This window comes from Symsagittifera roscoffensis, chromosome 3 (assembly GCF_963678635.1).
Source record: "Symsagittifera roscoffensis chromosome 3, txSymRosc1.1, whole genome shotgun sequence".
Taxonomy (NCBI): domain Eukaryota; kingdom Metazoa; phylum Xenacoelomorpha; order Acoela; family Convolutidae; genus Symsagittifera; species Symsagittifera roscoffensis.
Window position 1 is genome coordinate 14,139,194 of NC_087064.1, and position 13,843 is coordinate 14,153,036.

The 13,843-nt window shown below is 36.6% G+C and overlaps 1 protein-coding gene across 2 annotated transcripts; it reads right to left on the reverse strand.

The window, feature by feature from the left end:
* Positions 1–6,825: 6,825 nt before the first annotated feature.
* On the reverse strand, positions 6,826–13,699 carry LOC134842491 (protein SHQ1 homolog). 2 transcript variants are annotated; one of them, XM_063858857.1, is made up of 6 exons: positions 13,426–13,699; positions 12,407–12,705; positions 11,994–12,152; positions 10,237–10,366; positions 9,881–10,160; positions 6,826–7,368 (listed from the first exon to the last, which is right to left on the reverse strand). In XM_063858857.1, exons 1-6 carry the CDS (start codon positions 13,611–13,613, stop codon positions 6,916–6,918), a joined length of 1,509 nt encoding a protein of 502 aa, XP_063714927.1. In that variant the 5' UTR covers positions 13,614–13,699; the 3' UTR covers positions 6,826–6,915. The 2 variants fall into 2 exon arrangements, with proteins under 2 accessions (XP_063714927.1, XP_063714926.1); XM_063858856.1 differs by having other exon boundaries at positions 10,237–10,369.
* Between the last annotated feature and the right edge of the window lie 144 nt (positions 13,700–13,843).

Here is a 13,843-nt window from a genome sequence, read left to right on the forward strand (position 1 = left end):
ACAATTAAAATTCGTAGGTCAACAAAAGACCATTGATGTGGCAATTAGGCTGGCAAAAATTACGCATACAAATGAACATCCGACGATTTAAAATTTCCCGAACAAACAAAATTTCAATTGCATATATAATGAAAAAAAGCAAGTCCGGCCGAGACTCGAACCCCAGATATTAGGGTGCAAAAATGGCGTTAACCCTCGAAAATCAGGAAGCCAAAAATTAATCGAAAAATATTGATCGTCATTTCTGCAATGGTTAGAAGCTTAGAAAAGTGGATTAACTCTAGATCTTTTGAAAAAAGAACGGAAATTTAGCCGTCAACAATTGAGACGAACAAACAGAAACGAAGTAAACAGAAAAAAAAATGGAATTATTTTTTTTTTCGAAAAAATCTCAACTTTCAAAAATCAAAGAAAAAATTTAGACGACCTTAAGGCTCTTTGAATTTTTAGGACACTTTATGATTGACACTTTTTTGATAAAAATAACCTAATTTGAGAAAGGTGGACCAACAGGTAATCTCGCCGTGAAATGCGATAATTGAATTCCTCATTCGAAACTATAAGTCGATGACCTTTTTCGTGACTTTTACATTCTCGCTGTTCGATAGTGGAGTTTGCCTTCGTGTTAACAAAGAAATTGAACTGAACTTGAAAAGAAATCAAAAGTCAAACCGCAAAAAAGTAATTTGAGCAATAAATTTTAAGACTTTCCTGCTAAAAAAAAACGAAAAAAGAAAATAATAATAATCGCGACCTTTATAAGAGATTAGATTGAACTAATTCATCGATTTTTAAACAGGCATTTTATCACAATGACAAAAACTTCTGTTTCATAATAAAAAATAATAGTCTTACAGATTTGTAAGAAAAGTTGTTTACCGCGAGTTTACCACGAAAAAACCTGGTTCCTGATGAAAAAGAGTAAAAGCAACGAATTGAAAAAGGGGTGAGCTTTCAAGCCGTTGTAGTTGCTCATTAAAGATTTCTTTGAGAATTTCTTGAGAGCTAGTTTTAACTAATTATGAGCTATATTATTAAGGACTGCATATCGAATGCAGCGATAAAGAGCAAAGAGAACGCCTGGATAAATAATTGAATCCCGCTCCATGCTACAAATTACCTAGAACAGTTCAAAGACTATTAATGGAAATTCTAGAGCGAAGAACAAATTTATAGCGAAGGAACGAGTTTTTTGAGAAGGACTGATTTTTCTGATCAGCGCAGAATATTCTATTTCATATTGTAGAACACGGTGATATAAAAGCAGGTGAATGCACGTTGGTAGTAGTGAAGTGGAACCGGTTGATAAAAATAGACTTGAATAAAATGGTAACTGAATTAAATAGTTTTTGTGCAATTAACAGACGAGTCGGAAATTCGAAAGAACAATTCGCCTAACAGCATTAACGAAATGACACATTTTGATGATGATATCTAATTGTATTTAGAAAAAAATAAGGCAAAATAATTCCGGCACAGTAATGATTTAGTCATAACAAAAATCGATTAACAAAATTATTTTTTTATAATAAGCAAAATATCGATTCAAAGATACACCTTTCACGCCTCTGAACTTAATGCTGCGCTTACACGCAGCGATCCAATCTAAAATGGAAACAATTTCAGTGAAAATAATAAGTGGTATGAAAAAAAGATACGCTAGATGAAAAGATGAAAAAAGAGATATGATTAAGAAGAAGCTGCAGCGCAATGATCCCGCAGTGCAATGAATGGTGGCAGTGTGATGAGATAACACAACTGAGTTCAATTAGGAGTACGATTCTTACGTAGTAGACAAAACAGAATGCCACAAAACATAAACAGATGAATCGCTACCGTCTTCAAATCGATACCAATTGTTCTCTTTGATACAGGAAAAACAACTGAAGAAGACAAAAGAGGCCTACTCTTGTATCTTATAAACTACCATTTGTGTGATGTCTCAGGTGCGACGCTTATTTAAACTAATTTTATTCTAATTTGACAGAAATGCCAGTAACATCAAAAGAAAAGCTGGCAGCCGTTTTGAAGAAAAAAACTGATTCTCCCAATATTATCCTAATAAGCATTGATAAAATTGAGCTGTCTAACCAGCAAAGGATAAAACCAGCGCGTTAGTTTATAGTAAACACAGAAAACACTTCGAAAAAATTATGCGCATGATCAAAGAATGTAGCCGGCCGTGTCTGAGTCTTTGAAGAGTAAGAGATCTGCGATAGAGTCAGGGCGGATATGAAGGGAGGAAATGGAGATGACTTCTTCCATCTATCAAGAATTTTTCTTGAGGTGCCTTAAGGAGCGCGCGCCGCAAAAGAGCGTGTTACAATTCCTTTCGGAAGAGAAGTTTAGGACTCAATTGGGTTCTTTTTAGCATTCCAAGAGAGCTCGATACATCGTTTTGATCGAACTCCAAATAAACCCTAATTGAGAACATCACTGCTTTGTTCAGTGTTATCGAACAACCAGTTTGGTGACTTGCGTCAAAACTGTTAAAATAATTGAATAAAGTGAATAGACGGAGGGTAATTTGGCGAGACTGCGCCGGGTCATTCGACTGGGTAGGAGCTTACTTGGGGAGAATAGTGACTGATTGAGTATTTATAGTTTCGGGACGATTTCAGTGTAGTTCGGAACAAGTCATGCGTAAAAAACTTCGTGGATTTGGGTTTTGATTTCTTCACCGATGTACTCAAGGGGGTCAAATGGTCCTCAATGTGAATTCAGAAGGATGATTTTGTCTCTGAGAGGGTCAGCGATTTAATTATTTTTCTTTGCGAAGGGTTTTTTGCTTTTCCCTTGCACAGAACTGTTTCTTTAGGTTATCCCAGTTGGTTCCGGCATGGGCTTTCAGCTGCTTTCTTTTAGTTGCTTCGGTTTCACAATGAGTACTTCAGTGTATAAAGTGTAGTTCAGCGTAAACTTCAAGTACTTCACAAAGCTAAATAGAACTGTTCTGGTGTCTCTAAATCGATGAAAGGCTTGACTGCATGCACCATTACACTCATACCGAAAAACTCAACAAAAGCAAACTGCCAGATCCAATCAGCCTCTGCCTTAGCATCTACTTGGGCGGTAGACAACCCATACAGTTTTTGAAACCCATGTCTCTAAAGCAAGCAGTCCACAGCAGGGTCCCTCACCGCTCGGTTATCTCACTTAACCCATACAACTACAAAATCAGCAATCTCACTTTTCCGCCAGAAAACTTTTTATCGTGATTTCTTATGCTGCCATTTTCAAATTCAATGTCTACATTTTACTAAAGCTGCCAATTTCAATGTCTACAAGGCAAAACAACTTTTCTATCTCTCCACCTACCAAATATCCAGCAGCCTTTTACTATTCTGACTAAACGCATCCTAAGGTTATAATTCCGAGCATTCTTCTATACCTGGAAGACAAAACTAAATCCTAGGACCCATTCTTAGACCCATTCCTGAAGCACACACTGAAGTGCACATTGTACACTCTAAAATGCACGCTATCAAACCCAAGCAACTAAAAAAAGGCGCTGAAAAAAGGAGCCGAAAAAAACTGGACATTAGGTATATTCGACAGTCATAGTAAAATAAGCAAATTGAAAAAGTTTGTAAAAAGTTACTTGAAAAATGAAAAAAAAAAATTAATATATTTTTTTCAAGTTTTGCAGTATTTTGAATTTTTGAAAATTTCGATTCCAAAAAGGCGCTACAATACTCAAAAAAACTAACTTTACTCAAGTAAAACCAAGATTTTAAGTTTTAAATTAAGCTATTGTAAGCTTTTAAGCAGTTACAAGAAGACTGCTCGCTCGCTTTATTCGCTCGAAAGAAGACGAAAAATCAAAAATTTCAAACAGGTTATTCTCGACACTGAGAAATTTGTTTGTGTTCGAATCACGACTGCAAAGGCTTTAATATGATATAACACTCATCATCATCATCATCATTGATGACTCAATCCAGCCCAATGATTATTTGTGGTAGCTGATTTTGCGTGGAAACCGAAAAAAAAACTAAAACACACCCGAATATAAAGTTTCTCCCCATTATCAATAGTCGGAACAAAAAAGCTTTATTCGCTTATAAAAGAATGGAAAGATCTGTTCTCGATGACGCAGCCCTAGCGTGCTGATAGATAAGCTGCCACCACCTGGTCACTCCCAAGACTACATACTGTACAAAAATTGAACAAAAATTGTATAAATAAGGTTGAAAAATGAGCGTGAACAAATTTATGATATCTATCTCTTCAAAAATGCACCGACTTATGAGAAAACTCTTACCACTCATTAAGACTTAGAGTAGTGAAATTGAATAGATTTCACAAAATCAACACACACGGATGGTATTCACACAGTTCGCCCCTCACACGTTTCGCCCCTATTAAATCTAGCTGCACGTTTCGCCCCTCACACATTTCGCCTCTCACACATTTCGCCCCTCACACATTTCGCCCCCTCATAAATTACTGGTACATTTCGCGCCTAAAGTGTACATTAAGAAAGCGGCGTTAATTAACTGTGTAATAATTTAGGGGCAAAACGTGCGAGGACGAAATGTGTGAAAAAATTAGGGGCGAAATGTGCCACTAGATTTAAGAGGGGCGAAATGTGCGTGGGGCGAAACGTGGGACATTCCACACGGATTACGATGAACGGATGTATTGAATAAATTTGAAATCAAATCTACAAAACAAAGCTACCAAAATATGTTCATATCATGAATGATCTAGAATCAAGATCAATTTAGAAGAAACATATAAAAAGAACAATATGAAGCCTTATCCTAGCATTAAACAATATATTATCCACATTCACCAAGCCGAAAATACTTGGTTACACAACGTTTGCGCCGAAAAAAAAAGTTGTGTCCTAAAAACCTGAACATAAAAAAATTATGTCCAAATACTCAAACTTGGCCTCCCCTGCGTATAACTTCTTTTCAACCAACTGACGAACTATGCGGCTGCTAAGTCGATACAACATACACCAAAAAATGGTTTTAAATCAAAAAAGTCAAAAAGGGAAATTATAAAAATAGGAGTTTGTAATTGCACAATCACGATAAAATTTCGAAATGAACGGGTATTTGAAAATAAAGGACGCTCGAAATATGTCTGTTGGTCAACAAGTCTGTAAGAAATCGAACCAAAGTCAGGGCTGTAGCTCTCTATTTCACGAAGAGATGAGCCCCGGTATCAAAATTGTTCACGGGAAAAAGTCTAGAACACAATTGCAATACACTTACTCTCGCAAATGTAGAAATATAACTAGCAGAAAAAGTAATAAATATACACTGTCTTGACTTCTTCAACGAAATGGGCACGGCCAGCTGTAGAAAGGGTGACCTACTTCAGTAATTGAAAGCGAGTGTGGAAATTGCCAAAATTAGAGTTTGAACGAGAAGGCAGCAAGTTGCCGCAAAACAAGCTGTTTGGCAGAGGTTTCTGGTAAATCTTTCTTCGCAGCTACGCCCCAGGCTATTTTGAGGCCGTCAAATAAACAATTAAACAAAATAAGCGCAAAAATTTTGGCTTCAAATTGGCAATAACCTTCAAGGCAATTACACCTTATTTAGCTCCAGGGGTTGCCTTTAACTAGAAATTAAATATTTTGAAAATAACTCAATCAAGAAATTAATAGAATGCGGAAAACAAACCAACTAATGTTATTCTGTCAGCTAAAGGGCCCTTTCAATTTCAGAGTTTTGAAACTTTAAGAAAAGTTGGAATTCCTAGGGGGACGAAATGAATGGCATGCTGGTAGTAAATGAGTTCAACCTTGTTTTAACATAGAAGTGACTCGATATAATATCAGCTGTCATAAAAACACGAACGGCAAATGAACAGTTACTAGATCGGTATTTGAAGATCAAATAATTAGTTGGTACAAATAGTCTGCTGAACAATCAATCTGCAATCTTCAACCAAAGTTACTGCAGAATTCAGGTCACCACAAATGATAACACAATACTGCCGTATGTAGATACGGTAATATCCACCTAATTTCCGAATTCTGTCTTATGAGAGCCTGGATACTCCTTAATTTCTGGTTGCACACAAGGCATCAAGACAACTGGCAGATCCATTGTATCAACTAATATAACTCAAAAACGTCAATCAAATTTTGTTACAGAGCCACATCCTTATAATAATCGAATAAAGTCGCCAAGAAACTAAATCATATTATGGTCTTCTAAAATAGTTTAAATGTGCGCAATAATCTCGAATTACCATGTAATAACAACTAGTCCCCTAGAGAAAGGAACACAAAGTTTGTTCAGCTCATTAGGGCCCACTACTGAGCCACTTGGCCACGGCCGCTCCACTATTGCGCCCCTAATTAAGTCTTTAATGTCTTTTTGTGTTAACTTTTTATTATGATGTGCCTCGAACTAACTGTAGACTGAATTGCAATTCAACTAACGTCCTTCAGATTGACAGGAGACCCTTGGCCACATCCATACCCTCCCCTAGAAAGTATTGATTAACTTGAGCAGAGATTTACATGAAATCGATGAAAAAATTGAACTCGCTTCATAGAGCGGAGATGAAAAATTTGAAAATTAGCTTAACTTAGAGCAAAGATATCGGATGTAAGCACACAGAACAACAAGAGCTAAAAACCGGGAAAAAAATGAGCTCGTTTAGAAAGTGCTTGTAACAGGATGTGGACAATCACAACGTAACAGGATGTGGACAATCACAACCATATTTCAAAAAAACTTGCGTACCAGCAATAGGTGTATAATCAACCGCAATGATTATGATAATGACCAATAACTAACCCTAATTTCAACTAAAAGGAGAGCAATTAATTCAATATATTCAGACTGAATCAAAAAAGAAGCTTCAAAAATTACTTCAACAAATAACGAAATTGAAACAAAAACAAATCTTCGTCCACAGTGCTAGTCAAGATAGACTAAAAAAAACTTAGTCATCATCGCTATCCGAACTTGTTTCCTTCACGCGACACAGTAGCATTTTCTTTTCAGGTGATTCATTCCTATCGTCACATTCTTGTACTTCTTGAAGCCCCAGACTTTTGAGACCCTGCATCAACATCTGTTCTGATTCTTCAGCACCTGTCCCGTTAACTGACATCACCATATCATACATGGGCAACATATCTGCGTTAACTTTGATGTGTTTTAGATCTTCCCCTATCGCACGCAGAACTCTTTGGTCGGCATTGACGTGTAGCCAAGAGATACATGGACGCATGAACAGTTCATTAATAAGATACCAGGCCTCACCGCTATTACTGCCCATACATGTGTACACGTCCAAAATTATAGATAGCAATGCCTCGTGATTGACAGTCGAAGGAGATGGTAATAGAGTCGAGTCAGAGTAGTTGGAGTTCAGAAGAAGTTGAGAGACGTCCTAAAAGGTCTGCATAATACAAAAACTTACATTTTTTTTTACTTCGATGAGTTTATTTCTTGCATGTTTGAAACTCAGCTATTTTATTAGCGCTGAACAATTTACGATAGTCCGTATGTTTTTTTTCAGCTGACTATCGCTGGACCCGGAAGCAGTTTATTTGGCACATTGAACTTTTCGAAATCTAATCAAAATTGCTTAAAATGAAACAGTTGTTTTCTACTTCATCATTCACGTGTTAGGGAAACACAGTGCTAATTTAAAGATTTCAAGACTATTTGCCCCACTGCAAATGGCCCCATGCCAACTTTTCCACTAATAACTTGCCATACATGGTAAATTTTCCTATGCCAACATAACATTTTGTCCTATGGCGTTCTGCCCCATACTGAACACTTTTATTTGATTCTTTGATGATGAGATTGAGGACTATCAAATGCTAAAGTAGACTCGACTCGTTTTTGTATACGAAAGGACTAATCGAAAATAACTTGAGCTGACCCTAAAAACTCTTCATCTCTCAAAATGAGTTAACTCTCAAACTTTTTGTTTTTTGGCCCATCAAAAGATACGCCAGAACCACCAGATCAACTGCTCACAGAATTATACCAAAGTGAACCTAAGTTTAAGAAGGAATATTCAAAGAAGGATATTATCTTCTCAACTTTGTTGACGTACGAAAAAAAATTTTCGGTTGATTGCCAAAAAATTTCATTTTTACTTTATGAATACCATTTTTACAGAGGCGATTGTACGTATTTGAAATTTTTGAATTTGTTGTACTGATGCGTGATGAAATGCGTTATTTCCAAAATTGGACTTAGTCCAGAGCCCTAGTTGTTTCCCTACTAATATAAGTAGAAATGAAATGGTTTGAGATAATGGAATATTCTCAAAAACATAAGATTTATCTTACAAAAATATAAGGAATCACCATTCCTGCACGAAAATTTTTCGAAACTAGTTGCTTGGACTGAATTCTCGATTTCAGCTTCGGTAGGGTAGTTTTTAAGGAAAATCAAACGCATCCAAGAAAACGTCACCAAAAAATCATATTCGACTTTTTCGAAGGCCATAAGCCTTTAAAAAAAACAAATACGAAAGCCACAACTATTTTCCTCTCAAAACAAGGGCGACACCCTATTCTAACATAACCTTTTCTTTCGATGAAGGCCTTGATATCAGAATTTGCAGGATAGTTATCGAGAAGTCATAAGGTTTACAAAAAACTGTCAACAAATCCAGCCAAAAAAAAAGACTAGGTGAAAAAAAATTGTGCGTAGCCCCTTTTGCAAAAAGATTAATGCAACCTGTAATTTGAACCAAAGACACTCCGATTTGGGAAGAAACTTAATGAGAAAAATCAAAATGTTTCAAAGTACCGAGTACAATAATTTTTTTTGAAAAACAAAGAATTGGCAAAGAGAATGGTCAATATACAGGGGTGCTTCACAAAACCTGTTAATTCGATTGAATTCAACATTAGAGTGCAAAGGCAACCGCGTTACCTCTCAGCCAAGTGGTGAGGAACCTGTTCAGGTTCAATAATAAACCAAATTCAATTTCTTGTAAAAGTTGTTTACGCAAAAAAAGTCTAATTACCGATTACTAGAAACTTGTTCTCGCAAAAAAAAAATTTAGAACGTTTTACATCGATTTTTGGTCACCTATATCAATCTTAAACTTAGTTGTGCTACACAAGAGGCTCACTTTGATATACTTTGATCTGGTAGTTCTGGCTTAAATTTTGGTTGGCTAAAAAGTCAAGTGATCGTTTTGGGATGAAATTTTGTGCCCGAACTTAGCAAAAACATACTTTCACCATATTATTTGTATAAACTCTAAGCAAGATTTGCCTTCAACATTTTTTTTTCTAAAACTAAACACAATTTGAGAAAAATGCGAGTTTTCTTTGTTTTGTGCGGATAATTTAATACATAGCCGACTGACAATTGAAAAAGAGTGATCAACGCAAGGAAACAACAAAAAACTAACTTGTTTTTTTTCGCAAGAATCTCAACTTTCCAATTTGAAAGAAAAACAGATGGCCTTAAAACGCTTTGAATTTGTAGAACATTTTATGGTTGACAATTTTTTCATAAAATTAACTGAATTTGAGAAAAACTGGATAATTCGCTGGAAAATTTGATAATTAAACTCCACGTTCGAAAGTAGAAATCGATCACAATTTTTGTGACATTTACACACTTGTTGTTCAATAGTGGATTTTGCTTTCCTGTTAACCATGAAATTGGACTAAAATTGAAAAAAAATAACAAGCCAAACCGCGAAAAATCACAATTAAGCGTGAACAAATTGAAAGAATTTTTTGTCTTTTGTCAAGACCTACAAAAACCCTCAAGACCTACAAAAGTATTCACTGCGTTCATTACTCTTAATCAACACTGTATTAGGTATCGTTGGTTTCATTTATGCTGTTTGTTTAAAATCAAGGCCTTGAACTGAAATAGAAAACCAAGAACTTTGATAACGTTTGAGCTATTTTGTTTACCTGTATACATGCATTAGCAACTGTCAAACTTCTGCAAAGCGGATACAGTATCACCCTCTGAGCAAATGCCTCACAACACTGTGTCAAAGACGGTACTGAAGATAAACTTTCATTATGAGGCAGAAGACAAGAGATTGTGGGACTGAGACGGACAATGTTCCAGCAGGACTCCGAGTGTCTTTCGCCTCCGGAGACTCGCCTGTCGTAAGCCCAGCCGAGCAAAATTTCAAGCAGGGTAATATAGCACAGTTTAGACTGACTACCTTCCAACAACAGCTTCCTGAACGAATAGAAAAATCACTGCTTGAAATAACTTAATAACTCGCTATGATACTCAAAAGACAAAAAGAACTTACCTGAATCGGAAGTCCTTCAAAATGTCTTTGTGCTCTCTTGTCAGCTGAATTTTATCCAATTCAAGAGAAATTCCGAGACACTGCTTCTCCAAAGGGTCCTCGCCCAGCATATCAGCCGCGTTCCGCACTTCTTCTTAGCAATAAAATAATACCCAATTACTGAGGAGTAGCAAAAACATCCAAACCAACCAGTATTAAAAACCAGTAATTGTCGGCAAGAAAAAAACCTCGTCATATCGACCAAGAGATAACCCTTGACGATATGGAGATGAAAAATAACTGGCCCACCGAACCCGCAGCCCGTAATTTTGAATATCTTTCTTTTGATTGCGGGGAAAAAAAGACCACAGCTAATTACCATTTGTGGTGACATAAAATGGGGAAGACATGAAGAATGAGCGGCCAGGTGCCCGGCAAATAAGACGACAGCTGTTAAGATGACAACCGCTTTTGGCTGGACTTTAAGACGACGCCCCAAAAATTCTCCATCAGCATTTCTGAGAAATATAGGATCAATTAATATTGGGGTGGGGGTGGGAGCTTATGTTAACTTGGTCCGAAATATAGTTCACTTTAATACGAACTGTTAAATTTACATGTTTTAACTCTCATTTGTCGTCTTAATGCCAGGTTGTCTAAATGTCCTGTCGCCTTATTTACCTAGCACCGACCGGCCTAGTAGGTACGATACGTCGCTTTCAATGCGAAGACCGCGTATTTGAATCCCACTTCGGTCACTAGAGGAAGACCACAGTGTCATGCACTTCCTCAAGGTGGGACTGACTACGGCAAATTGGATGACATTGATTTTCTCGCGAAAGCACGGCTCGAGACAGTAAGGAGGAACTAGAGCCGATGGCAAATAAAAAAGAATTGATGTTCGGATCGGCAGATATCAATTTTTAAGTGGCTGCAACAAAAATTTATCAATCATAGTACCTATGGAATTGCACCACTAGCTTCAAAAACATTCTATTCGGTACTTAGTCTCTTAAATAGCTAGAATTTATGCCTTATTTGCCTAAGAGGACTTATGATAGTTTCTGACGTCTCTGAGCGAATTGATCACGAACTGGGAAAAATTGAGAAAATTGACAGGACCAAACAGCGATTTTTAGTGTCCACATCTCGAGGGAATCAGAAGGGCTGCAGCAGCAAGCAGTCTTGCCGGAACCACTGAAAGTGAAAGGGTGACCAAGTTAGCAGTCTCATTTTAGCGTTTGCATCACTGAACAATGGCCCTCTTGACGATACATGGTACTGTACTCTTTCATAATGGAACTTTAAGACTACTCCATTAGCATTTCAGAGAAATATAGGATCAAGTTAACATCCTCCAAAATTTGACAGAGTCAAAATTGGAGAACCCCATCAACTGAAGAACCCCCAAAGCTACTATTTGTTCCGACCATTGTGAGTTTTAGATTTTTTCTTTTTTCAATATTTTTTTTCACGCAAAATCAGGTGTCACAAATATTCATCAGAATGGCTGAGTGATATATCATATAAAGTCCCTTTTAGTCGTGATTCGAAAATCAATTTTAAAAACCATAAGTTGTCCCAGTGTCGAGACAGACCGATTTGAAAAATTTTAGTAAGGAAGTCAAAACTTTCAGTGGCTGAAATATTGTAAAATCGTTATAATCGTATTTTTAGATATTCACTAATGATTAATGAGCCTGATATCTGATTTGAAAAATTTCGTTTTCGGAGAAAAAAATCTGGATTGAGGAAATCTACATGACTATGCTTCTTACCGTCCAAAAAGCTTTTTCGGAGATGATTGGCATTATCTGCTATTCGGACATTTTCTATTTCTCGTCTCCTTAGAGTTCGATGCTCTGGTAGCAAAAGAGGAGACAATTCGAACACACCCGATGCCACTTCGTCTATTGAGTCAAGTTTCCCAGTGAGAGCTGGAAAAACATGAAGTTGTCTCTAATTAACGCACAAAACTTCCCGTAACTGACATAATAAAAAGATAATGCAAATTACCGTTAGAATTATCGATCATTTACTGTAAATTATTAGCGTGCTTCAATTTTCTTAATTCATTACAAAGGTGTTACGGCGCGATACGGTAGTAGCAACATCATAAAGATTCTCGAGTATATTGCGCAAACGATGAATCCATCTGGCCAGTTAGGGTTCTGTGCACTTTTCAACTTACTATTTCCGAATCCATATCCAGCCTGACACTTCAAAGACGCATCCGCGTTGTTTTGATCTTCATCAGATTCTGAAGACGTTTCATCTGAACTGATTGAATCTCCTTCTAGCTCAACGCACGCTTTCTCAAAGATCAAATCTTCTTTTTTGGACAGTCTGTTGCCTGCATTTTCCTTTTTCAAGCTGTTTGGTAAATTTTCTGGGCCAGCACCAGACGTATCCGGTACTTGTAGTTTGTATTCTGTTCCGGGAAATGTTTTAGCTAGAGAGAACGAGTACACGCCAAGGTCCACGTCATAGCTGGATAAGATTCAAATATTTTAGATGGTTCGCTTTTGGGAAATATCGAAATTTTAAAAGTTTTAAAACTTTTAGAGCGTTATTTACATCTCTCATTTTTGACTATCAGAATTTTGATCTGATCGTCAAAACTGATCCTTAGAAAAGTAAAACATAGCCAAAAGACAGTTGGAAAAGTGTCAATGAACGCAAGTAACCAGAAAAAAAAAATGAATTGTTTTTTTTGAAAAAAATGCATTTTCGAAATTAAAAAATGGATAGCTTAAAACACTTTGACACTTTTTTTAATGAAACCAATTTGAGAACACTAGATCAATTAAAAAAAATTCGCTGGGAAATCTGAAAATTAAATTCCACTTTCGAAACTAATGGATCACGTTTTACATGGCCATTACACTTTTGCTGTTCGACAGTGGAGTTTATCTTCCTTTTAACTAAGGAAAAGAACTGTACTTAGAAAAAAAGTGCAGTCAAACCGCGAAAAAAAATCAGTCTCAATAAATTTGAAGACTTTTCCTAAAAAAAAAATCAAAAAAAAAATTCATCGCCACCTATATAGGAGTCAGAAGTACGTTCATCTAGTACGGTTTGTTGACTTTATATTCACCATTTCATATTTGGAACGAACTTTGATGCACAATTTAATTTTGATGTATCATTTATCATGCCTCTTTCTTTTAAGATTTTATTAATTCCGGGATCCATCTCTACTACTTGTACCTAGACTTGGATCCAATCTGGTCGAAATCAGTCCCGAAGTCTAGCCTGAGAAAGTATGGCTGACAGTGGAATAGAAACACTCCACCTTCAGTATCCCAATCCGCTTCTGTGAAGTTCGAATAAGGGGCACGCACTTTCACACAAACAGAGGAACTACTCTGCGACAAGTCGTACTGCGGAATTATCATCTTGAAGGAGTTTTATTTCCGTTTTCAGAACAAACTCAGCTATTGCATCACGCAGCAAAACTTCTCAAATACTCAAACGCATACCAAATTCTGAAATATTAAATTCCACCATTTCACACAGGCGAAGTTGCACTTCGAATACACAAGCAAAAACATGACCGATAACGCTACTGGGGAAAAATGAAAGAGTAAAACTTAGAGTCTACAAAGTTTCTTAAGTGACGCACGCC

Bases quoted from the DNA above. Each gene is read 5' to 3' on its own strand.
- LOC134842491 (XM_063858856.1), bottom strand. From the start codon at position 13,613: ATGATAATTCCGCAGTACGACTTGTCGCAGAGTAGTTCCTCTGTTTGT. The intron at 12,153-12,406 runs GTAAGTTGAAAA...ATGTTTTTCCAG, and splicing joins TGGATATGGATTCGGAAATA to CTCTCACTGGGAAACTTGAC. The intron at 7,369-9,880 runs GTAAACAAAATA...CAGACCTTTTAG, and splicing joins TTGCTAATGCATGTATACAG to GACGTCTCTCAACTTCTTCT.